The 27843-nt window shown below is 40.5% G+C and overlaps 1 protein-coding gene and 2 long non-coding RNA genes across 4 annotated transcripts in view; 2 read left to right on the forward strand and 1 right to left on the reverse strand.

Moving 5' to 3' along the window:
* Positions 1–1695, forward strand: part of LOC118765323 — a 27699-nt gene extending 26004 nt beyond the window's left edge. The window contains exon 3 of the long non-coding RNA XR_005001160.1: positions 1303–1695. This is a non-coding gene — a long non-coding RNA (uncharacterized LOC118765323). The remainder of the gene's footprint in view (positions 1–1302) is intronic.
* On the reverse strand, positions 1111–27796 carry LOC118765321. Its single transcript, XR_005001157.1, has 3 exons — positions 27752–27796; positions 13499–13503; positions 1111–1238 (listed from the first exon to the last, which is right to left on the reverse strand). It is a non-coding gene; the product is annotated as an uncharacterized LOC118765321 (long non-coding RNA).
* LOC115217499 (protein kinase C and casein kinase substrate in neurons protein 1) overlaps positions 23236–27843 on the forward strand; it is a 241944-nt gene continuing 237336 nt past the window's right edge. For both annotated transcript variants that reach the window (XM_036507078.1, XM_029787212.2), the window contains exon 1: positions 23236–23251. In XM_036507078.1, coding sequence (XP_036362971.1) covers position 23251 — 1 coding nt within the window. In that variant the 5' untranslated portion in view covers positions 23236–23250. The remainder of the gene's footprint in view (positions 23252–27843) is intronic.

Below are 27843 nucleotides of genomic sequence, written 5' to 3' on the forward strand. Positions count from 1 at the left end.
CCCTCATTTATGCCATATTTCCTCCAAGACTATGATATCCAAAATGTTCTTCCTTTTTTTTCTTTCTTGTTCTTATTTTTATTTTGGAACAGTAAGCTGTGAACGGAGTGAGATTTTGCTATTTCTAAGAGAGATCGAAGAATTAAATTCTCATTGAGCGTAGACTACGGTTTAGTTACAAGAAGTTCGCTTCTCTTCATAGAACCAGGCTACTTGGAAAAGTTTAAAAAACCTATACAGTACCGTTCCAGAAATCCGGGAATACTGTGAAATACACCACAGCCAAAAACAAAAACAAAAATAGTGTAATAGGTGTAAAACAACTTGCTCTGAACGAATATGAAAAAAAAAAAGGCCGCTCGCGAACAGGGGGGGGAGGAGCACTCGGAAAATTCACATCGATAGACCTTGACCTTTAAACTCCAGTGTTTGACCCGAGGAAAAACAAAAAAAATTTTTTACGAGTGTTATAAGTGTAAAACAAAATGTAGTAAATGAATATGAAAAACAAAAATGTGCTCTGGCGAACCTGGGGTGTATATGCATACACACACATATGTCTGTATGATTTGCATGCAATGTACATATATAGAGAGTGGGCTAGAAATAATTATATATAAATTATATATATATATATATATACACACATACATACATACATACATACTACATACATACATACATACATACATACATACATACATACATACATACGTACATACGTACATACGTACATGCAAGCATGCATGCATGCTTGCATGTATGTATGTATGGATGGATGGATATATATATATATATATATATATATATATATATGAATGTGTATATACATATATATATGTTTGCGTGTAAGTATATATACATATACATATATACACACACTGAGCTGAGCTGAGCTTCCGCGCGTCGCTGCGTTCCCATTCCAACTGAGGTGTGGCAGGTGGCCAGGGACCCGAAAGATGGCGATCCACGTCCGGGTCGGGACGAAGCCAGAGGAAACTCTGGTGGAAGTCCGAAGCGCCTCTGACGTGCAAATCGATCATCGGAACCGGGTGTAGGCGCAAAAGACCAATCAAGCCGTCAAGTAGCTGGTTCTCTCTGAAGTTTCCCTCACGATAGCTGGCGCCAGCAGGAGAACGACACGCAATTCCATCCGGTAAAGCGAACGACTGGAGGCCCCGGGGACGTTGACGGCCTCGATCTACTCTCGAACTCAGAACGGGCGAAACGGGCCGCTCCTCTCCCGGTCGGAGGTGGCCATATATCACAGCCATTGCGACGTAATGAATGCACAGTGCGAAGTCGGCCACTTTTGGTAAGCAGAACTGGTGATGTGGAATGAACCGAACGTCCGGCTAAGGTACCCTACGCTTCGCCCATTAGATTCCCGAAAGGGCGTCGGTCGATATAGACGGCAGGACGGTGGCCACAGAAGTCAGAACCCGCTCAGGAGTGTGTAACAAATTACCTGCCGAATCGACCGGCCTCGAAAATGGATGGCGCTGGAGCGAGCGACCGATGCCGGTGAAAAGTAACAACCACATACAATCACCAAACATCTTCACTACTTAACACCGTCCAAGTCAACCCTCTTCACCTTTACAGCTGACATGAAAAACCACGAGGAAAAGGCAACCATTTTAATTAAGCAAAAAAAAAATTGAGAAAAAAACTTATTGCTATTAAAACGCTTGAAATTTGGGGGTTAATCATCTTAATCTTTAGTTACAGTTCATCATTGGTCTGAGGATGTGAATTTTCCGAGGCCTCTCCTCCACCACCACCGCCGTTCGCGAGCGTGCAATTTTTTTCATATTCGTTTACAGCAAGTTGTTTTACACCTATTTCACTATCTTTTTTTTCCTCGGGTCAAACCCTTTAGCTAAGAATTTTAAGAGGATTAATAAATATCAAGAGGGACCCTGCTTTAGAAGTGTAGTAATTTAAGTCAGTTAAATACAATTTAGCTTCTAAGTTTTCCATAGCTTATTTTATATTTCAAGTATATGTGTTTGCAGAAAATTTGAAGATTCCTGCAACCTGGGCCAGTAACGACCTCAAGTTTGCCGGGTGGTTGGTCCGGTAGTTTATATAATCTTACTACTTTTAAAGTTCTTCATAAATTTGCGAGATTTATAAAGCGAATGGAGTTATCCAAGAATATGAGGTTGTCTCCCTTGAATTAAGAGTGTCAGTAAAGAGTTATTTCCCTTGCATCGTTTTACGATTTCTGTTTAACTTCAATTATGTGCGGATGCATATTTATGTACAACCTTTAAAACGATGTCCGCTCTCTCTATATCTCCTCTTCTTCTCTTTCTCTCTCGCTTAACCCATCTCTGTATTGATTTCATTAATTTCTATCAAATGTAGATTAATGGCATTGAGTATTCTTTCCTTGGACAGTCAACATGAACTGAAAACGTTTATGTATGCGCATATGAGGGCTGTGTGAAGTCGCACGCCTCAGTGGTTTGAGCGTCAGGCTCACAACCATGAGGTAATGAGTTCGATTCCAGGACCAAACCGTGTGTTGTGTCCTCGAGCAAAACACTTTATTTTATGTTATTCAAGTTTGCTCAACTGTAGAAATGGGTTGCGACATCACTAATGCCAGGCTATATTGACATTTTGCCTTTCTCTTCGATAAAATCGGTGGCGTGCAAAGGGATAACTGGTATGCATGGGTGACTGCTGGTCTTCCATAAACAATGTTGCTTGGACGTGTGCCTCAGAGGGTAACTTTCTAGGTGCAGTCCCATGGTCAGTCATAACTGAACGGGGTCTTTACCCTATCCGAGCGTGATCGTTGCTAGAGTGGCTATCTGGCGTTCGTACCGGTGGCATGTAAAAAGCACCATTCGAACATGATCACTACCAGCGTTGCCTTACTGGCACTTGTGCTGGTGTGAAGGTGACACATTAAAAAAAAACACGACTTTTTCATGGCCGTTGCCAGTACCTCCCGAGTGGCACGTAAAAGCACCCACTACACTCTCGGAGTGGTTAGGAAGGGCATCCTGCTGTAGAAACTCTGCCAGATCAGACTGGAGCCTAGTACAGCCATCTGGTTTGCCAGTCCTCAGTCAAATCGTCCAACCTATGCTAGCATGGAAAGTGGACGTTAAACGACGATGATGACGATAATTATGTATAATCATTAAACAGGTATGATCATTGCTGACAAGTGTCAGCAAAACCTGTGTAAGGGTTTCAAATCCAGTGCGGCTTCACAACTTCACAGAGACTCTCACTAGCAACATCAAAATAGCTCAGACACAAGCAACGTGCAAGAGATCTGGTTCTGTAGAGCAGCGGGTTTTATATACGAGTTTTCTCCTAGAGGGATGCCTTGACAAAGACCAGGGGTCCCTCACTTCCAGTGGGCTTACTGTACCCTCAGATGCCAACACAACTATTACTACGTTCTGGGGCACAAGAATTAGCAACATCCATAACCAAAGGAATAATTAGGAATATAGCCACCGGAGTATCATGCCTATCAGCCACAGAGACAATATTCAACATACATGCACCTTACTACAATAAAGCACTAGCTTGGGTTGGGTATAAGAAAAAAAATCAAGTTCACACCTGGTGAAGCCCTAAATAATACTAACAACCACATACCTAAAGTAGAAAACACACACAACATGAAAGACAACAACAAACACATAACAATAAAAACACAAAAAAACCAAGACACAATGGAAAGATATGAAAAAAAATAAACAGCACTCAAAAAGATAACAATGATAGCTAAAGCATGCAGATTGACCTTGAACACTGCTATGCATTCGCACAAAGTTTTAACATTCTAGCTCACTTCTGCTGTTCACAGCAGTACTTGGAAGGAATGTGTGTAGCGTGTGATCGTTGGATGTATACATAGAAATGTTTTATATGGGTATATGTGTGTGAATATATATATTTATATGTATGAGTGTGGGTATGTTGGTGTGTTTGTGTGTGCATGTAAGTAGATATATATACATATGTGTAAGCGTGTGTATGCACACACGACATACATTTGTGTATGTATATGCATGCGACAATATGTTTATATATGTGTGTGTATGTGAGTGCATGTACATGTATATGTAGAAACACTGCCAGATCAGATTGAAGCCTAGTGCAGCCATCTGGTTTGCCAGTCCTCAGTCAAATCGTCCAACCCATGCCAGCATGGAAAGCGGACGTTAAAAAATGATGACGATGACGATGATGATGGTGATGTATATGTATGTATGTGTGAATGTATGTGTATGAATGCATGTATATGTGTGTGCATGCACATGTATGTGTGTATGTGTCCGAGGGCTGAGTCTCAAAGGCCAGCTAAGGACAATCGCATGTGTAACCAACCATGAAGAACAAACCAGCAGTGCAAAGAAATAAAATACACAAGAAATAAAATACCAATCTCTTGAAAATGGCAGAATCACCATCCCACTACATCTACACATCGAAAGCAGTTTGGCAATGGAGCTTTAGCCACAACACACCCTGATATGCTAAGTTTCTACTACTAAATTCAGGTCACCACAGACAGAGAGGATGTTCTTGAAGCCGAAGATTTCAAACTTACGGAGACAATACTTACATATCGCCTGAGGAAGCACAACTAGATCTCATTATGCAGGGAAACAGTTGCATAATCAACTACCTGCATGCATAGAGAACTATGTTGCGTGGAAACAACTGTAGTGATTAAAAAACTAATGTCTAACTGTTACTCCTTCTTGTTGACTGCAATTTTTACAATTACCTATTCACACACGACAAATGCCCAAGTGCAAACCAGGAAGTATATAAAATACTACTACTACTGGATAGCACAGGGTAAACCTGAAGGTGGATGAGTGCCTAATACGGTACTCTACTACGTTCTTAACAGAATATACAATAGCTATATATATATATATATATATACACTTCTGTCTTTCTTTCTCTCTCTCTCTCTCTTTCCACACATACACTCACACATATGTACATACTCACACATATACTCTTTACTCTCTCTTTTACTCTTTTACTTGCTTCAGTCATTTGACTGCGGCCATGCTGGAGCACCGCCTTTAGTTGAGCAAATCGACCCCGGGACTTATTCTTTGTAAGCCCAGTACTTATTCTATCGGTCTCTTTTGCTGAACCGCTAAGTGACGGGGATGTAAACACACCAGCATCGGTTGTCAAACAATGCTAGGGGGACAAACACAGACACACAAACACACACATACATATATATCATCATCATGATCATCATCATCGTTTAACGTCCGTTTTCCACGCTAGCACGGGTTGGATGGTTCGACCGGGGTCTGGGAAGCCAGGGGCTGCTCCAGGCTCCAGTCTGATCTGGCAGAGTTTCTACGGCTGGATGCCCTTACTAACGCCAACCACTCCGCGAGTGTAGTGGGTGCTTTTTACGTGCCACCTGCACAGGTGCCAGGGGGGGTCCGGCATCGGTCACGATCGGTTGGAGCTTTTAACGTGCCAGCGGCACGGAAGGCAGCCAAGGCGGTGCTGGCAACGTTCGGATGGTCTTTTTATGTGCCACTGGCACAGGAGCCAGTCAGGGCGGCGCTGGCATATACATATATACGACAGGCTTCTTTCAGTTTCCGTCTACCAAATCCACTCACAAAGCATTGGTCAGCCCGGGGCTATAGTAGAAGACACTTGCCCAAGATGCCACACAGTGGGACTGAACCCGGAACCATGTGGTTGGTTAGCAAGCTACTTACCACACAGTCACTCCTGCGCCTATATATACATAACATGAAGAGACATGGGGAAAACATCACCTCTTTAATTGATGTTTGCACTATACATTACCAATTGACATTTGTTACTATTAACCTATTTTACCTCTCGTTTATAAATAATGAAATTATTGTATACAGTGCTCAGGTGCACCACAACTTGTCAGAAAGTGCATATAAAGTACATGCAGTAATGTACAAATGTCTGGAAAGCGAACAATGTATGAGTCAGATACATGCTTGTGTGTGTATGGAGGGGAGAAAATCAAGTGTAGTGTTGGCGAATCTCAGGAAGCATGGAAGTTTTGTAGGATGCAGTGCTCCGACAACTAACAACTGATGCCGGCAGTTTGTTCCATGCTTCAGCAACTCTCAGCGTGAAAAAATGTTTCCTGAAGTCATGGGAGCTGTACTGTTTTCTTACTTTGTAAATATGTCCACGGGTATTAGATGGGTGGAGTTTGAAAAGATGCTCAGAGTTATTGTTTGTACGATGGTTGATAATTTTATGGGTGTCTGCCAAGTCAGCTGCCAGACGTCAGAGTTTCAATGTGTCCATGCCCAGGGAAGCAAGGCGTTCAGGATATGGCAAGTGCCTGATGGAGGGTATTCATATATATGTATATATATGTGTTATATCCTCATGGATAAACAAATACACTGCAGCAGTGTAATAATATAATCGAAGCAAATCATTCATTTAACTCGTTCTGTGGCTGTGTGGTAAGTAGCTTGCTTACCAACCACATGGTTCCAGGTTCGTTCCCACTGCGTGGCATCTTGGGCAAGTGTCTTCTACTAAAGCCTTGGGCCGACCAAAGCCTTGTGAGTGGATTTGGTAGATGGAAACTGAAAGAAGCCCGTCGTATATATGTATGTGTGTGTGTGTGTGTGTGTTTGTGTGTTCGTGTGTTTGTCCCCCTAGCATTGCTTGACAACCGATGCTGGTGTGCTTATGTCCCCGTAACTTAGCGGTTCGGCAAAAGAGACCAATAGAATAAGTACTGGGCTTACAAAGAATAAGTCCTGGTGTCGATTTGCTCGACTAAAGGTGGTGCTCCAGCATGGCCACAGTTAAATGACTGAAACAAGTAAAAGAGTAAAGGAGAACCAAAAAGCCAAGCTAACTCAAACTGTGAACTTTGAACTATCAACACATGAACTGTGGAACTAGCACCAATAACCTCACTTATTCAGACCACTACTATTTATATGTAGTGGTCTAGTCCATTCTCACCAGGGGGCATCGTACTCTCACACAAAATCTCCCCTTTTGAAATTTCGTGTCCCAAAAGAATAAAGAATTTATATATACTCTTTTTACTCTTTTTCTGGCTTCACTCATTTGACTGTGGCCATGCTGGAGCACCGCTAAGTTACAGGGACGTAAACACACCAGCATCAGTTGTCAAGTGATGTTGGGGGGACAAACACAGACACACAGACATACACATGCATGCACATACATATATACGATGGCTTCTTTCAGTTTCCGTTGACCAAATCCACTCACAAGGCTTTGGTCAGCCCGAGGCTATAGTAGAAGACACTTGTTGCCCAAGGTGCCACACAGTGGGACTGAACCTGGAACTATGTGGTTGGTAAGCAAGCTACTTACCACACAGCCACTCCTTGATCATGGCGATGCCAACCTTGCCTGACACCTGTGCCGGTGGCACATAAAAAGCACCCACTACACTCACGGAGTGGTTGGCCTTAGGAAGGGCATCCAGCTGTAGAAACACTGTCAGATCAGACTGGAGCCTGGTGCAGCCTCCTGGCTTCCCAGACCCCAGTCGAACCGTCCAACCCATGCTAGCATGGAAAGCGGACATTAAACAATGATGATGATATATATATATATATATATATATATATATATATATAATATATATATATATATATATATATATATATATATATATATATATTATATTATATATATATATATATATATATATATAATATATATATATATATATATATAAGGTGGTGAGCTGGCAAAAATGTTAGCATGCCAGGCGAAATTCATAGGTGTATTTCGTTTGTCGTTACGTTCCGAGTTCAAATTCCGCCAAGGTCGACTTTGCCTTTCATCCTTTCGGGGTCGATAAATTAAGAAGCAGTTACGCACTTGGGTCGATGTAATCGACTTAATCCTTTTGTCTGTCCTTGTTTGTCCCCTCTGTGTTTAGCCCCTTGTGAGTAGTAAAGAAATATATATATATATATATATATATATAGTGTAATAAATAAAATATATGCATACATACAAACATTTATGTACGTACCTACATCTACATGTAAATATACATGCATATGTAAATATATATATGTGAGTACAGGACACCACAACTAGACGTAGAACTCAACAACAGAAAAACAGAGTACAAGACAAACTACACAAGGAAAATCCCCTTCATCAGCTGTCTCTAGTTCAACTCTAGCGTGTTTCGAATATATATATATATATATATATATATATATATATATATATATTAGTTTTTCTTTCACTTGGGTATTATCTCATGGAGTTCGGTCTGCTTTCTTTTTCCCATGCTGGTTCCACAGGACTCAATTACTTTTGGTACCAGTACATTGAATATTTCACAGAATTCTTCCACAGGAATTTTTTCCAGATCTTAGGTGTGCCTCTTACTTAGTTGGTTTATATGTCTCTTATGATCACCATGGGACCCTTTATTTAGATACATCATGCTAGCAATTTTTCTGGTAACAAGGCCATCTTCCCAGCCTTCTTAACCGTTTCTATAGGTTTTGAAATGCACTTTATCATCTATCTCGACATATTTTGCTGGCACTTTTGTATTTCTTTTACATTTTCATTTTCCTGGTAACAGCCTATCAAAAATGGATTTTATTCTTTTTGCGAACATCAATTGTGCGGGAGACTTCCCTGAATTTGTACTTGGATTGGGGGTCACTCTGTATATTCTTAAGAAATTTGTCAGTGCTTCGTCGTTACTTAATTCACTCCTTGCTTTTCTTAACATTCTCTTCAGGGTGTCCACAAATCTTTTTTACCTGCTCATTTGATCTTGGGTGGTAAGGTGGAGTGAAAATATGCTTTATCACATGCCTTTTACAGGGGTTCTTAAATTCATACCCAGAGAACTGCATTTTATTATCTAAAACTAGCATGTCAGGGACACTGTATCGCGCAAACAATTTGTATAAAAATTGCCTTAGAGGTTGGTCTATAGCATCTGCAGACCTCCAGCCACTTAGTACAGCTATCTACTATGATTAGATAGTAAGTGCCATTTATTGGTCCGGCATAGTCAATGTGTAACCTAGACCATGGGTTCTCCATCTCTGGCCACGATTGATATTTTACTGGCAGGGCCTTGGCTGCAAGTGTGCAACCTCGGCACATTCTCACCAAGATATCTCAGTCCATAGATGGTCAATAGACATAACTCCTCGTCAGAGCCTTCATCCTTACCTGTAAAACTGTTGCAATACATCTTTTTTGTAATGCATTTGGAACCACCACTCTTTGGGCATACATCAGAATATTGTCAAAAATTGAAAAACTACTGGCATCTGAATTTTTATTCCGTTTAGTTTTTAACCCTTTAGTGTTTAAACCGACCATATCTGGGCCCAAATAATCTACCTGTTTTCTGTTAAAACTGCCCAGATTTGGTATCTCACACCAACCTATAATGTCAATCTAAAAACAGGTGATAACATCATGGAAATCTTAAAGCTACGAAATAATGCATGATTAGCTTTGCCAGCCTTGCCTGGCCCCCATGCCGGTGGCACGTAAAAAGCACCATCCGATCGTGGCCATTGCCAGCCTCGCCTGGCCCCCGTGCCGGTGGCACATAAAAAGCACCATCCGACCGTGGCCGTTTGCCAGCCTCACCCGGCCCCCGTGCCAGTGACACATAAAAAGCACCATCTGACCATGGCCATCTGCCAGCCCCATCTGGCAACCTGTGCCGGTGGTACGTAAAAAGCACCCACTACATTCACGGAGTGGTTGGCGTTAGGAAGGGCATCCAGCCGTAGAAACATTGCCAGATCAGACTGGGCCTGGTGCAGCCTCCCGGCTTCCCAGACCCCAGTTGAACCGTCCAACCCATGCCAGCATGGAAAGCGGATGCTAAATGATGATGATGAGGATGATGATGATGAATAAATGTTATATTTGACAGAATAATCTGAATGCTAAAGGGTTAAAGCGTCTTTTATTTTTGTAATATACTCATCACCTACAGCTTTCATTCTTATATTCTGTGCCATCACTGGTAATTCTTGGATAACATTCATCAAAACACTTTTAATTTCATTTCATACCTGCAGTGCTGCTATAACAGCCTCTTCTAGTGGCTCTATGTTTTTTTGGAATTAATCTTGAAAAGCAGTACACATGACCGACTTTTTCCGATGAAATGTATTGCATTTTGAAATTATAATTTAGTAATATTCCACCCCCAACAATGCAGGTGGTTCACAGTATGAGACGATAACCTTTTTTTAAACTCATAAATCAACAGCAAAGGTCAATGGCCTGTTTCCAATAAAAAAAAACTTCTGCCATACAGAAACCTGTGAAATTTTCTGATTGTAAAAATAATTGCTGGGGCTTCCTTTTCAATTTGACTATATTTCTTCTCTACTATTAGCGACCATGAAACATGAACCGCTGATTCTGTACTTCTGTCTTTGTATTTACAAAGAAGAACTGCCCCTAATCCATGCTCGGAAGCATCAGACATTACAATGATGTCCATTTTGGGATTGTAATGTGCTAACTACAAGTTTGAGATTATAATTTTTTTTATTTCTTCAAAAGTGTTCTGGTATTTACTGGACCGATTCCACTTTACTCCCTTTTTATATAGTTCATTCAATGGAGCCCTTAACTTGTGCATATTAGGAATGTAGTTTTGATAATAATTTACCAACCCAAGAAATACTTGTGAAGTTGGAATATTACGTAAAAAGCACCATCCAATCTTGGCTGTTGCCAGCCTCGCCTGGCCTCCATGCCGGTGGCACGTAAAAACCACCATCCGATCATGGCCATTTGCCAGCCTCGTCTGGCACGTAAAAAGCACCCACTACACTCATGGATTGGTTGGCGTTAGGAAGGGCATCCAGCCATAGAAACATTGCCAGATCAGACTGGGCCTGGTGCAGCCTTCTGGCTTCCCAGACCCCAGTTGAACCGTCCAACCCATGCCAGCATGGAAAGCGGACGCTAAATGATGATGACGATGATGATGAGAAGGAGGAGGCATATTCCTTATTGCGTCTGCCCTCGACAGGTCAGGGCGTCGACCACTTTTATCAATTATTAGCCCTAAGTACTTAATATGGGGTAGAAAGAATTTGCATTTTTCTTCACTCAAGGTGAACCTGAAGACTTTAAGTTTCTTAAATACAGCTTTTATTTGCTCCACATGTTGTTCACAAGACTTACGCCTGGCCAAAATATCATCCAACAACAGGATTGCAAATTCACAACCAGATAACATAGTATCCATGATTTGCTGGAATATTGCTGGTGCCACTTTTAATCCAAAAGGTAATCCTGTTTATCTGTGCAATTCTCTGTGTCTATTTATTGTCAAATACTTTGAGCATTTTTCATTTACTTTTATCTGTAAATAGGCTTCAGATAGATCTAACAAATAGGCTTCAGACAGATAGGCTTCAGACAGATCTAACAAAAACAGCACAGCTCCCATTACTTCAGGAAACATTTCTTCACGCTGAGAGTTGCTGAAACATGGAACAGACTGCCGGCATCAGTTGTTAGTTGTCGGAGCACTGCATCCTTCAAAACTTCCATGCTTCCTGAGATTCGCCAACACTACACTTGATTTTCTCCCCTCCATACACACACAAGCATGTATCTGACTCATACATTGTTCACTTTCCAGACATTTCTACATTACTGCATGTACTTTATATGCACTTTCTGACAAGTTGTGGTGCACCTGAGCACTGTATACAATAATTTCATTATTATTATTATTTTTAATTTGGAAAACCTTTTTCCACCATTTAACTTTGAAAAAAATGTCCTCTGCAGTTGGGAGTGGATGGTGATATGTTTTTAAGCAGTCGTTCAATCCTGTAGAGAAATCGGCACACAACCTCATCTTATTGTTTTTTTTTAAGTACATCAACATCAAAAAGTCAAATGGAAATTGTAGTAAAAAGCACCATCCGAACGTGGAGAAAAAGGGAATAAAAATAGTATATGGTTGACAGAGATGGATGGAGGAAGAAATGGATGGTAGTAAAGAGAGAAAGACAACAGATAGGTAGGGAGACAGATAGAAATAAGTGGGGGAGGAGAGAGGAGAAGGATAGAGAAATGGATAGAAAAGAGAGAAAGTCTTGCGCCAAATATTGAACACTGTGTGGTGTGCCCCTGAGTGGGAACAGAAGTGGGGTGGGTGACATTACAGTGACTAATAACCATAAAATGTTGCACAGAAAGTCCCCCCCACACACGCACATATGTATATATATATATATATATATATATATATATATATATATATATATATATATATCATCATCATCATCATCATCATCATCATTTAGCGTCCGTTTTTCATGCTAGCATGGGTTGGACGGTTCAACTGGGGTCTGTGAAGCCAGAAGGCTGCAGAAGGCCCAGTCTGATCTGGCAGTGCTTCTACGGCTGGATGCCCTTCCTAACGCCAACCACTCCATGAGTGTAGTGGGTGCTTTTTACGTGCCACCCACACAGGTGCCAGACAGAGCTGGCAAATGGCCATGAACAGATGGTGCCTTTACGTGCCACCGGCACGGGGGCCAGGCAAGGCTGGCAACGGTCACAAGCAGATGGTGCTTTTACGTGCCACCAGCACGGGGGCCAGGCGAGGCTGGCAATGGACACGAATGGATGGTGCTTTTTACATGCCACCGGCACGAGGCCAGTCGGGGGGGTGCTGGCAACGGTCACGAACGGATGGTTCTCTTATGTGCCACCGGCACTGGTAACTCAGCTGCAATTTCCATTGATCGATTTCAATTCTGATCCTCACTTGCCTCAACAGGTCTTCGCAAGTAGAGTTTTGTGTCCCAAGAAGGGAAGGTATGCATACGTAGGCTGGCTCCATCCCATGTAGAAGGCCACAGGTTATGGTCTCACTTGTCCTGCCGGGTCTTCTCGCGCACAGCATACTTCCAGAGATCTCGGTCTCTAGTCATTTCCTCAGTGAGACCTAAAGTTCAAAGGTCGTGCTTCACCACCTCGTCCCAGGTTTTCCTGGGTCTGCCTCTTCCACAGGTTCCCTCAACTGCTGGGGTGTGGCACTTTTTCACACAACTATCTTCATCCATTCTCGCCACATGCCCATACCAGCGCAAACGTCTCTCTTGTACACCACAACTGATGCTTCTTAGGTCCAGCTTTTCTCTCAAGGTACTTACACTCTGTCGAGTATGAGTACTGACATTACACATCCATCGGAGCATACTGGCTTAATTTCTTGCGAGCTTACGCATATCCTCAGCCGTCACGGCCCATGTTTCACTGCCATGTAGCATGGCTGTTCGTACACACACATCATACAGTCTGCCTTTTACTCTGTGTGAGAGGCCTTTTGTCACCAGCAGAGGTAAGAGCTCTCTGAACTTTGCCCAAGCTATTCTTACTCTAGCAGTTACACTTTCAGCACACCCGCCCCCACTGTTGACTTGGTCACCTAGGTAACGGAAGCTATCAACTATTTCTAGTTTTTCTCCCTGGAAAGTGACGGAAGTTGGTCTCAGAGCATTTTCAGTGTTTATTGTTCCTGAGCATCTGCCACATACAAAAACCATCTTCCTAGTTAGCCTTCCTTTGACATTGCTGCACCTCTTATGTGTCCATAGCTTACACTTCTATATATATATATATATTATATATATATATAATATATATATATATATAGAAGTGTAAGCTATGGACACATAAGAGGTGCAGCAATGTCAAAGGAAGGCTAACTAGGAATGTCAAGGAAGGCTAACTAGGAAGATATATATATATAAAGAACACTTAGCATTGTAGGTGTTCTAACACCTGCCATATCTAGTAACAATTATAGTTTTCCTTTTTGGTGATTCATTTCTAAACCATTGCCTAACTTAATTATATATATATATATATATATATATATATATATACTCTTTTACTCTTTTACTTGTTTCAGTCATTTGACTGTGGCCATGCTGGAACACCACCTTTAGTTGAGCAAACCAACACCAGGACTTATTCTTTGTAAGCCTAGTACTTATTCTATCGGTCTCTTTTGCTGAACCACTAAGTTATGGGGATGTAAGCACACCAGCATCGGTTGTCAAGTGATGTTGGGGGGACAAACACAGACTTACAAGCATACACACACACACACACATATATATACATATATACGACGGGCTTCTTTCAGTTTCCATCTATCAAATCCACTCACAAGGCTTTGGTCAGCCTGCAGCTGTAGTAGAAGACACTTGTTCAAGATGCCACACAGTGGGACTGAACCCAGAACCATGTGGTTGGTAAGCAAGCTGCTTACCACACAGCCACTCCTTTGCCTATATACATGGTGGCTGCCCCCTCGTTATTGAGTTTGGCCATTGTACGAAGCTTAACCAATGTTGTTATCGTGCAATGCCTGTGCAAGAAGATTTTTTTAAAGTGAGGAAAGGCTGTGCACAGAGTCAATCCCACTCACTAAGCAACAGCAGCCATAATCTGAAAAGAAGAACAAGTCAACATCATCGGTAACCACTGAGCTGCAGGTTTTATGTCAGAGTTATCCCAGTTACCTGAGTTACCTTCTCCTAGAAGGATGCCCTAACAAAGGTTAGGAGTCCTTCACTCCCAATGGTTTAACCGCACGATCGGGTATTCAGTCCGATTATTTCTATTTCCCCGCACATGATACAGCCTAAAGACATTTATTGGATGGCCGTTGACTCTCAAGAGTTCCTCCGCCCTTTGATGGGTCTTGTTTTTCATCCTGCAGGGTGTCCAATAAACACCCTCCTCACCAAGCAAGCTTGGTGGGGTTGCCAGTTTAGTCGCCGACGACCCGACCATGCAACAGGTCACATTCAAGTGCTACTGGTAACATGTAGCCTATATACATACATACATACATACATGCATGCATGCATGCATGCATGCATACATACATACATACATACATACATACATACATACACACACGCATACATACATGCATGCATGCATACATACATACATACATACATACATACAAACAATACATACATACATACATACAAACAATACATACATTCATACATACATACATACATACATACATATATACTTACATATATGTGTGTGTGTGTGTGTGTGTGTGTGTGTGTGTGTGTATATATATACATCTTGTACCATCTGCACTAGTGTACACCATCTTCATTATCATGCATCGTTTTCAGCCTCCTTATGGTATTTTAAATTCACCTCCTGCAGAAAAAGAACAATTTTCTTCATGGTAAAACAATTGAATCCAAAGACACAAGTGATGGTCTTCTTTGGCAGCAAGTAAAAGACGATTTAAAGCCAGCAAAGTGGAAGAAATAACTTTGCTGCAAAGGAAACGAGAATCTAAAATGGTTTCTAACGAAATAACTTTGTCAAAGAGTTCTGCCCAATTGTGTTAAATTTCTCCTGTTTTACATAGTACGATAATTCACAAAACTTTACAAGCATTTAAAAAAATTTTATTTTTTTTCATGGTTGACTTCATTGTTTAATAAGTATTTTTTGGCTATAAAAGAAAACAAAAAGTTTTAAAAAGCCAACATAACTTGCGTTGTTCTTGATCTCACAGCATGAACAAATAAAGCTGAACTGAAGCTTTTAAACATAATTGACATTATTACCTGAACAGTTTTAGCTAACTGTTATCAGACAGGATTGTCCAAAGGTAAATAAGAAAAGAAAAAAAAAAGAGAAAAAAAAAAGAGAGAGAAAAAAATCACATTCAAAGCAATGCTTCAGTTCCCTTGTAAAAGAAGGGAACACCTAACATTAAGTTTGGTATTATTTGTTCATTATGTTTATGCATATATCCCACCCATTCTCAGCTATTCAAGGTATGTTACACCTGACTCCTAAGATTGCAAAGCATTCCCATTTAAAAACAATTTCAATTCCACTCCCAGCATACTTGTCGGGGGAAAGTATGTCACATAATTTGCCTCATAACTTTAGTCAATAACTTAACAACATTCTTCTCTGTCATTCAATAAGATTGACCTAGAAAACTGATAAAACTACAATCAACTTAGACTCTGTCCTTAACAGATTTTATTCAACTTCTTTATAAACAGCTACAGACTTTTATTACAATGAATAACCATTAAAATTTATCAATAAATGGAAAAATTGTATTGTTTTACTCAAATCAAATAAAACCAATTTCTACCCCAAATTCAACTTTAGTCATTAAGTAATTAGAGTCGTTCGTTTAAGAAATCTTAATTTTCTGTCTCACGACATTCTCTATCTAAGAGGGTTTTGTGTTTCCTATCAAATACACCAAGGATCATTCGTTGGTGTTTAGCCCCGAGTCGGTCCACAATGAGCATCCGTATGATTAAAGATTTTCTAGCATTGATCATCTCACCTTTTCTTGTTGTTGCTGCTTGTTTGTTTGTTTGTTTGTTTGTTGAGTGAAGCGGTCTTCGTCCCAGAGTGGGAGAAGTCCGAAACGTGGTTCTTTGCTATTCGTAAGACCTGCAGAAGAGAAAGCAGGTCAACCCTTGACACCGAGAGCATCGACGGATGGATGAATGTGCATCCAGGCTCAGCGGTTGTGTAGGAAGTCGGGGACAAGAAACAGGAAGAAAGAATGAGAGAAAGTTGGAGCAAAAGAGTACAACAGGGGTTGCCACCACCCCCTGCCAAAGCCTCGTGGAGCTTTAGGTGTTTTCGCTCAATAAACACACACAACGTCCAGTCTGGGAATCGAAACCATGATCCTCCGACGGCGAGTCCGCTGCCCTAACCATTGGGCCATTGCACCTCCACTGTTGTTGTTGCTGTTTAGCTCCAGGTCAACTCAGTTTGAGCAACTGTATGATTGAATATGGTCAAAGGCTTTCCAACCATGACTATCCTGCCTTATTGTTGTTGTGGTTATTGCTGTCATTTAATTGCATGTCAGTGCAAATTGAACAGCTGCTACATGTTCAAGGGCTTTCCAACTGTGACCATTCCATCTTGTTCTTGTTATTTAGCCCTAGGTCAGCCTGAACTGTACAACTGTGTGGTCAAAGCTTTTCAAACTGTGATCACCTCATCTTGTTATTTAACCCCGAGTCAGTCCAAACTGAGCATCCATATCATATGATCAAACGTTTTCATACACACTGATATCTTGAGTATTGAGGCTATGGTGCACAAGCACCGGTTATGTTGAACTGGACACCTTATTAGAATGAAGGATAACAGGGTCCCTATGCAGATGCTATATGGGGAACTTGTTAATGGAAAGAGACCCCAGCAGAAACAAAGGCTGCAATTTAAGGACCGTGTCAAGTCCTCATTAAAGGCCTGTGATATGCAGGAGACTGACTGGGAGAGCAATGCCTGTCATCGCCACAGATGGAGGAAGCAGGTTAAGGAGGGGGTTGACACTTTTGAGAGAGCACGTATTCTGCATGAGGAATCTAAGCATGCTGCTCAAAAGTGCACTGCTGGTTTAGTGAATGGGGAAAGCCTGGTTTGCAGTGTTTACAGTTGTATATGCTTGTCAAGGGCAGGGCTCATTAGCCACCAACGGAGCCGCAAATGCAAAATATAAGTTAGTCCTAGAGCGCACAATGTTCCTAAAGGTCAGCAATGGTCTTCCTTGGTCGCGAGTGGACAGCCATCATATATGTATGTATGAATGTATGTTTGCATGAAAGTATGTATGCATGAATGTTCTAAGTTGTAGACTATATTTTTGCATCTAAGTAAGTAGCTGACATTCTGTATAGGGGGACATCTTTTCATGTAGGTGTTAAGATATTAATAATCTATGTTTTGCAAGCCATCAGGCAAATTGCATTTTGCAGTAGTTTCCACTGCTGTTCTGTGTGTGTATATGTGTGTGTGTGTGTGTGTGTGCACATGCGTGTGTATATGTGTGTGTGTATGGGTGTATATGTGTGCGCATGGGTGTATATGTGTGCGCATGTGCGTGTGTGCTTGTGTGTGTATGCATGTGTATGTGTGTGTATGCATGTGTATGTGTGTGTGTGTGCATGTGCATGTGCATATGCTTGTGTGTGTGTGTGCATGGGTGTATATGTGTGCGCACGTGCGTGTGTATATGCATGTGTATGTGTGTGTGTATGCATGTGTATGTGTGTGTGTGTGCATGGGTGTATATGTGTGCGCATGTGCGTGTGTATATGCATGTGTATGTGTGTGTGTATGCATGTGTATGTGTGTGTGCGTGCATGTGCATGTGTGTGTGTATGCATGTGTATGTGTGTGTGTGTGCATGGATGTGTATGTGTGTGTGTGCTTGTGTGTGTGAGTGTAAAGACAGAAAATTGCATGCATTTCGACCACTCATATTCTTTATTGTTATTCACCTCATCCTCAGAGTATGGTATGTTCCGATGCTCGGAATATCTTGTTCGGAACAACCTGAAAAAAGACAAGAACAAGAACGTATGCTTCTGAGATACTCAGTGGAATTTCCCTCCATAAACGCAAGGCCTGCAATTCTGGAATTCATGCTTAAATGACTACAAGTACCAAATCCAGATTTTAACATAAATCTTCCATGTTTATGAATGGCAGTTTGAAAGAAGTTACATGTTCCGGGTTCAATCCCACTGCTTGGCACTGTGGACAGGTGTCTTCTACTGTAGCCTCGGGCCGAACAAAGCCTTCTGAGTGGATTTGGTAGACGGAACCTGAAAGAAGCCCGTGTTATATATATATGTATGTATGTATATATATATATGCATATATATATATATATATATATATATATATATATATATATATATATATATTATATATATATATATGTATATGTATATGTATATATATATATATATTATAATATATATATATGTATATATATATATATATTATAATATATATATATATATATATGTATGTATGTGTGTGTGTGTGTATATGTTTGTGTATCTGTGTTTGTCCCTCCGACATTGCTTGACAACCGACGGTGGTGAGTTTACATCCCCGTAACCTAGCAGTTCAGCAAAAGAGACCGATAAAATAAGTACTAGGCTTACAAAGAATAAGTCCTGGGTCGATTTGCTCAACTAAAGGCGTTGCTCCAGCATGGCCGCAGTCAAATGACTGAAACAATTAAAAGAGTAAAGAGAGTATACCTAAAGAGATGAGCTGGCAGAATTGTTTGAATATTGCTGCAAAATGGTTAGCAACAATTTATCCATCTTTATGTTCTAAGTTCAACTTCCGTTGAGGTTGACTCTGCTTTTCATCCTTTTGAGATTGATAAATTAAGTCCCAGTTGAACACTTGGTTGGGGTCAAAATAATCAACATAACCCCACCCTCGAAATTGCTGGCCTTGTGCTAAAATTTGAAACCATTCTTAGTGACACCTGTTGTGATTTTGCCTTGTTAATAAACATACACTCATGTATATTCACTTAGTGATTATATCATCACTAGTTCAGCGTATATGAGAAAATGGTCATGATTCAGTGATGAGATCAGAATAAGGCTAAAACATGTCCTGAGTCATCTTTCACACTTGGCCAGAGACTGTAAAAATAATATTAATCATTAACAAACATTATTTTCTTTCTTTTTTTCTCTTACATATTTTTGATTAGATATTTTCTATTCTCCAAGCATTATATATGTTAAAACTAATAGAATTTATAAATTATTTAACCCAGTTCCAGTTTTTAGTTGGCTTCTTTTATTTTGAATCACTAATGGTGAATGATAACATAGTTGGTTGCAGGTTTCCAACGAGTTATTCACTGGTTTACTGCATTTCTGATACCAACAATTAACTTGGGATCATCTGAACCATTCAGTGTAAGACGAATACCATGCAGGGCATTTTTTATTAAAAGGTACAAGGTTTTTGGTTTTCTTTCAAATGGCTTTTCAGTGCAATGCATTGGTGAAGTACACACACACACACAAACACACTAACACCTATAATATGTATATATGTATATACGTATATATATATATGTATATGTATATGCATATATATATCATCATCATCATCATCGTTTAATATCCGCTTTCCATGCTAGCATGGGTTGGACAATTTGACTGATGTCTGGTGAACCAGATGGCTGCACCAGGCTCCAGTCTGATCTGGCAGAATTTCTACAGCTGGATGCCCTTCCTAATGTCAACCACTCCGAGAGTGTAGTGGGTGCTTTTACGTGCCAATGGCATGAGGGCCAGTCAGATGGTACTGGCAATGGCCACACTCAAATGGTGTTTTTTTACATGCCACCTGCACGGGAGCCAGTCCAGTGGCACTGGCAACGACCTCGCTCGAATGTTTTCTCATGTGCCACCAGCACAAGTATCATTAAGACGATATATATAGGTGTGGGGGTGGCTGTAAGGTAAGAAATTTGCTTCCCAACCACATGGTCACAGGTCCTGACACACCATGTAGTCCTTGGGCAAGTGTCTTCTACAATAGCCCCAGGGGCCAACCAAAGCCTAATGAGTGAATTTGGCAGATGGAAGCTGAAAGAGACCCATCGTATGTGTGTGTATGTGTGTGTATGTGTGTGTATGTGTGCATGTGTTTATGAGTGCATGTGTGTCGGTATTTGTGCTTGTCACTCACCACTGCTTGACAATCGTTGTTGGCTTCTTTATGTCCCCATCACTTAGCAGTTCAGTAATAGAGAGTAATATAATAAGTACAAGGCTTCAAAAATAAGTACTGGGTTGTTTGGCTATACCTTTCAAGGCAATGCCCCAGCATGGTCACAGTCTAATGACTGAAATGAGTACAACAAGGTGAAAGAAGATATATATTTATATATAATATACATTCATCCATTCATAGTAAATATTCATTCATTCATAGTAAATAAATAAGAAAGGTGTAGTTTTTCTCAACAATGCAAGGTGCATTATATAGCATTGCATAATTCTGCATTGTTGTGTAACCATTCAATTTCATCAGATGATATTCAGTCTTCAGTTGGCAAAATACAACAACTTCTCTAACAGTGTTTAATTACATATTATTATTTAGCATTACTAATAAATAACCATGCTTTTGAAACACATGTAGTGATGTTTTGAATTATCCATTCTTTATTATTTACTAATATAATACATATTATGAATTATCCATTCTTTATTATTTACTAATATAATACATACCAATACCATTGATCATTACATGAATTTTACAGGATGCCTGAGATCAGAAAACAACTGTTTTACTCTGCATAGACCACAGTACTGACCAGTTGAAGGATTGGCAATATTTATGTATTCTTTTGGAGTAACCTGTTGCTCTAATATAAATAGAGGTGGTCTTAATTTAATTTACCAAGATCTATTTGATCCTCATCTCATATATACATGAGTTCTGGAAATGTTATGTATTGTGCTCTCCACCCATGTTACAGAGACTGAACCCTGCCTCCCATCCATTAGATCTGCCTCCTCTCACTGCACGCCTTCCCCACCTCTGGCTCTTGCACATCCCCAACCATATCATTCTTTCCTCTTATCCTCCTCCCTGGCAATTGTATCATCTTTACTGCTGGCCCCTCCACTCTCTTCTGCATCCCTTTATTCCCCCCCCCCCCAACTGAAGGCACCTTGTCTACATCCCTGTAAACTTAGCATTGGTGTGTTTACGTCCCTGTAACTTAGCAGTTCAGCAAAAGAGGCCGGTAGAATAAGTACCAGGCTTGCAAAGAATAAGTCCTGGGGTCGATTTGTTCTACTAAAGGCGGCGCTCCAGCATGGCCACAGTCAAGTAACTGAGACAAATAACAGAATAAAAGAATTATGCAGTTGATGTGGTGTAGACCAAAGAAATGTTCTTGAATAGAAAGATTGGAATTTTAATAATAATAATAATAATGAAATTATTGTATACAGTGCTCAGGTGCACCACAACTTGTCAGAAAGTGCATATAAAGTACATGCAGTAATGTAGAAATGTCTGGAAAGTGAACATGCTTGTGTGTGTATCAAGTGTAGTGTTGGCGAATCTCAGGAAGCATGGAAGTTTTGAAGGATGCAGTGCTCCGACAACTAACAACCGATGCCGGCAGTTTGTTCCACGCTTCAGCAACTCTCAGCGTGAAAAAATGTTTCCTGAAGTCATGGGAGCTGTGCTGTTTTCTTACTTTGTAAATATGTCCACGGGTGTTAGATGGGTGGAGTTTGAAGAGGTGCTCAGAGTTACTGTTTGTGCGATGGTTGATAATTTTATGGGTGTCTGCCAAGTCAGCTGCCAGACATCGGAGTTTCATGGATTCTTCTTGGTCAGTTCCTCTCCTGGTTCCCAGGCCCTCAATTCCTCTTTTACAGACACACCATATATTTCACAGTTTCCCTGTATTTCTAATAATGGCTCTCTGTCTGTCCTACATTTTCTGTTTTTCCATTTGAATTAAATGGATTTCATTGTTTTGCTCCAGGAACATTATCAGTTTTCTCTCTTCTAGTATCCCTGCTTTTCTGTGTGTGTGTGTATGTGTGTACCTCTCTCTTCATCTCTCTCACTCTCTCTCTTCGTCTCTCACTCTCTCTCTCTCTTCGTCTCTCCCTCTCTCTCTCTCTCTCTCTTCGTCTCTCCCCCTCTCGCTCTCTCTTCGTCTCTCCTCCCTCTCTCTCTCTCTGCTATCTCTCTCTTTCTCCTCCTCCTCCTCCCTCTTTACCTCTCATCCCCTCTCCCTCTCTCTTTCTCTCTTCCTCCTCCTTTCTCTTTCACTCTTCCCTCTTTCACTTTTCCTCCTCTTTCTTTCACTCCTCCTCCTCCTCTGTTTTTCACTACTCCTCCCTCCCTCTTCCACACACCCCTCCCGCATGACAGAGTTTTGGTTGTTTATGACCCTCTCTTTCTTTCTTTCTTTCTTTCTTTCTTTCTTTCTTTCTCCCTCTCTCCATCTCTCTCTCTCTGTCTTTCTATATATCTCTTTCTCTTTACCACTTCATTCCTTTTCACTATCCACAAATCTCAAACGCCTCAATGTCTCTCTCTCTCTCTACCTCTCTTCCCCTCCTCCCCCTCCACCCACTCTCCAATCCCTCCCTCTCTCACACCTCACCCACCTCTTCCCACCACCCCTCTCTCTCTCTCGTTATTACTTTCAATTACTGCAACGGAATCCTTCCACCTCGACATACCATCAGTTCTCCTTTGTCAAACATTTTACTGTCACACCAGAACTGACCATCTGTACAAACCAAACCAACCAGTTGCTAGATATTTAGCGGCTTACAGAGTAAATACCACATTGTTATTATTAAAACTCTAAGCTGACTGATATGTTTTTTCTATCAACTAACATCTGTAATACACCCTCATCGAAATCTGGGGTACTTTCACAGTTTGATCCACCTATACACACAGCCAACATATTTACAAACAAACTAACAAGGGATATTGTTTTCATTCTAATCCATTACCGGATTATAATAGTTGTTTGAAATTTTGGCCCAAGGTCAGCAATTCTAGGTGGAGTTAGTGGTGGGGTTAGTTGATTACATCAACCCCAGTATTTGACTGGTATTATGTTTTATTGATGCCAATCCTGTCTGACTGGCTCCTGTGGTATGCTGGTGGTATGTAAAAAGCACCATTCGAGCGTGGCTAATGCCAGTGCTGTCTGACTGGTTCCTATGCTGGTGGCACATAAACAGTGCCATTTGAGCATGGCTGATACCAGTGCCACCTGACTGGCACCCATGCCAGTGAAACCCACGCCAGTGGCACCCATGCTAGTGGCACACAAAAGGCACCATTTGAGCATGGTCAATGTCAGTGCCACCTGACTGGCACTCGTGCTGGTGGCATGTAAAAAGCACCATTTGTGCGTGGCCAATGCCAGTGCTGCCTGACTGGCTCCCATGCCAGTGGCACACAAAAAGCACCATTTGAGCATGGTCGATGTCAGTGCTGCCTGACTGGCACCACTGGGCTGGTGACACATAAAAAGCACCATTCGAGTGTGGTCTATTCCAGTGCTACCTGACTGGCTCCCATTCCAGTGGCATGTAAAAAGCATCCAGCACACTCACAGAGTGGTTGGTGTTAGGAAGGGCATCCAGCTGTAGAAACACTGCCAGATCAGACTGGAGCCTGGTGCAGCCTCCTGGCTTCTCAGACCCCAGTCAAACTGTCCAACCCATGCCAGAATGGAAAGCAGACGTTAAACAATGACAACAACGATGACGATGACAATAACGACAATGATGATGATGAGAAAGGGTTCAAATAAAACCTGTGATAAAGAGAAATAATAATAATAATGATGATAATAATAATAATAATAATAATAATAATAATAATAATAATAATAATAATAATAATAGGGAACACAAACCACCCCCAGCGCTTGAAAATGATCACATCTCACTCCTCTGGAACTTCACCATTCAAACTGACAGAAAGATAGATGCAAATAGGTCAGACATCATATTGAAAGACTTCAGAAAAAAATCATGCCTCCTCATTGATATGACTGTCCCAATCGATATAAACGTATCTGTCAAGACCTACCAAAAACTGAGCAAATATAAAGATCTTGAAATAGAAATTAGCAAAATGTGGAACCTGAAGACTAAAACAATACCTGTTGTCATAGGTGCCCTGGGGATGATAGCAAAAGGGGCTGATTGCTATCTAGCTCAGATACCAGGAAACCTCAAAATGGCAGAAATTCAAAAGATAGTGCTCATGGGAACTGTCCATGTCCTTCATAAAATACTGTCTATGTAATCTCAAGTTTTAAAACAAACATAATTTTCTTATGGCTTCTTAAACATTCTCTAGAACAACACTATGTACAAAACCAAATACATGGCACCTTTTCGGAGTCAATTAAATAAGTACCAGTTACGCACTGGGGTCAATATAATCGACTTAATCCATTTGTTTGTCTCCTCTGTGTGTAGCCCCTTATGGGCAGTAAAAAAATAAGAAACTGAATGAAGCCTGTTGCATAAATATGTTTGTGCGTGTGGGTGTTTGTGTGCATTCACGTATGTGTGTGTATGTGTGTGTGTGTGTGTGGGTGCATATGTGTGTGTGTGTGTCTGTCTGTCTGGTTAGGTTGTTAGACTCATGACCGTAAGATTGTGGTTTCAATTCCAGTACCAGGTGCTCCATTCCACTCAGCGGACAAAAATGAGTAATCCTGCAATGGGCCAGCATCCCATCCAGGTAGGGAACTTATACACCATGAAAACCAAGGATCCAGCCCTTATGTGTCGGCCTGGCTCGAGAAGTAACTTTGACCTTTACCCTGTTCTCAAACCTTTTCTCTTCATCTCCTCATGTGAAGCTGTTCCCTTGAAGTTCATAGTTTTTCAAGCTGTATGGTAACTTCACAAGTGCTGGTGCTACAAAAAAAGGGGCCAGTACCAAGGGCTTGGGATTAGGAAGTGCATCCAGCAATAGAAACCATGCCTAAACAAAACTGGACCATGATGCCATCCTTGGACACCTCACATCTTGTCAAAGCATCTGACCCATGCCAGCATGGTACAGAGATGTTAAATAATGATGATAAATCCCTCGGGTTTCATAATCTAATATGTCATGTATGCTTTAAGTTTGAGTCCAAAATCTGACTGTTATTTCTAGCAGGTTGAGTGCAAACACTCGGAGGCTGCGTTGTTTCTAATTGTAGTGTAAATGATATCTGTACGTGAGTGTTATTTACCAATCGTTCTGTGTAAACTCCCCTCGCAATAAAATGGCACAAAAATGGAAATATCATTGTAGACAAATATAAGAAGAAAAAAAAGACAATTGCTTGTAGCTTTTCTAAATGTCAAATAAGACAGATAATTAAACATCATTCAGAGTCACTTAAAGTATAAATATATGTGTGTGTGTATGTATGTGTGTGTGTGTGTATGTGTGTGTGAGGGGCGTGTGTATATATAAATATGTTTACATACATGCATCTGTATATTTCCATGAGTGTGTTTGCATGTATGTATATATATATATATATATATATACACACATGTATGTATATGTGTGTGTATACACCAATATATACATTATATGTACATACATATATACATATATATATATACACATATATGTATATGTGTATATATATATATATATATATAGAGAGAGAGAGAGAGAGAGTGCGATGAATAAATTGTCATATATATATATATATATATATATATATATATATATATATATATATATATATATATATATAATATATGCATATATATATATATATATATATATATATATATATATATATATATGTGTATAAATATATATATATATATATATATATATATATATATATATGTATATATATATATACAGGGGTGAACAAAATAATGGAAACACCTTAAAATTTCAAATAAATTAATTTTAATATCTGGCTTAGTGCAGCTTTGTGCAGCTCCTGGCAAACAGTTTTTGTGGAAACTGGGTTCTCGAGGTGGTCATTAAACACTGCAGTAATTTAGGGAGCAGTACTTTTGTGATCCTTTCTAACAATTTGCATAAGAGTCTAACGGTCCCTATCTGAAAGCTTTGGTTTTCTTCCAGGGTTTTGATTCAACGAAGAGGTTTTTCCCTTCTTCTCAAAGGCTGTCATTACTTTCGAGACTACTTCTTGATACACCAAACATTTCGACTGTTTTCGTTACGCTCATGCCTGCCTTACGAACACCAACAATTTGAAAGTCCAATAGATACGTCCTTTCAATGAATTTTAAATAACTTTTTCTGATGATATCTGAAAAGAAACAGCAATTTTAACAAAACATATTAAGTAACACTAATAATAAATAAAAAAACCTTGAAAATAAACAAGCTTTTGACGGTTTTATAGATATTTCAAAATTATGATGCTAGGTGTTTCCATTATTTTGTCCAACACCTGTATATAGGTGCACGAGTGGCTGTGTGGTAAGAAGCTTGCTTACCAACCACATGGTTCCAGGTTCAGTCCCACAGTGTGGCACCTTGGGCTAGTGTCTTCTACTATAGCCTTGGGACAACCAAAGCCTTATGAGTGGATTTGGTAGACGGAAACTGAAAGAAGCTCATCATATATGTTTATATATGTATGTATTTGTGTGTCTGTGTTTGTCTGCCCACCATTGCTTTACAACCGATGTTGGTGTGTTTACATCCCTGTAACTTAGTGGTTTGGCAAAAGAGTCTGATAGAATAAGTACTATTCTTACAAAGAATAAGCCCTGGGGTCGATTTGTTTGACTAAAGGCAGTGCTCCAGCATGGCCGCTGTCAAATGACTGAAACAAATCTCTCTATATATAAACGGCAGTTTGTCTGTCTGTGTGTCTGTCAGGTTGAACCCTCACCCTGACCACGGCTTTCAACCGATTCTGATGAAACTTGACACACACATAGCCCAATGTCATAATTCAAAACTAACGGAGCGAAAAGTTTGAAAAGTTTCCCCAATTCTGAAAAAAATCGATAAATTCGACATGGGGTCAAGAATCAGAAACACAAACCACAGACTGTCTAGGGGACGCAACTCGACCTTTTTAACTCTCAACTCCATCAATATCCAGCTACTTGAAGCTATTGCTGGTGATGTCCACGTCTACAAATCTATTGATAGGACAGCAGACCCCGCCGAGCTTGCCGATTATCCTGTTGAATTCCTGAATTCACTTGAACCGCCAGGCCTGCCACCACACATCCTGAAGTTAAAAGTCGGTGCGCCCATTATGCTCATCAGGAATTTGGTTCCACTTAAACAGTGCAACGGCACACGTCTGGTTGTGAAACATTTGCCACCACATTTAATAACGGCCACAATACTTACCGGTTGTGGGAAGGGAGAGGACGTCTTCATTCC

Source organism: Octopus sinensis, linkage group LG11, assembly GCF_006345805.1.
Source record: "Octopus sinensis linkage group LG11, ASM634580v1, whole genome shotgun sequence".
NCBI classification, from domain to species: Eukaryota; Metazoa; Mollusca; class Cephalopoda; order Octopoda; family Octopodidae; genus Octopus; species Octopus sinensis.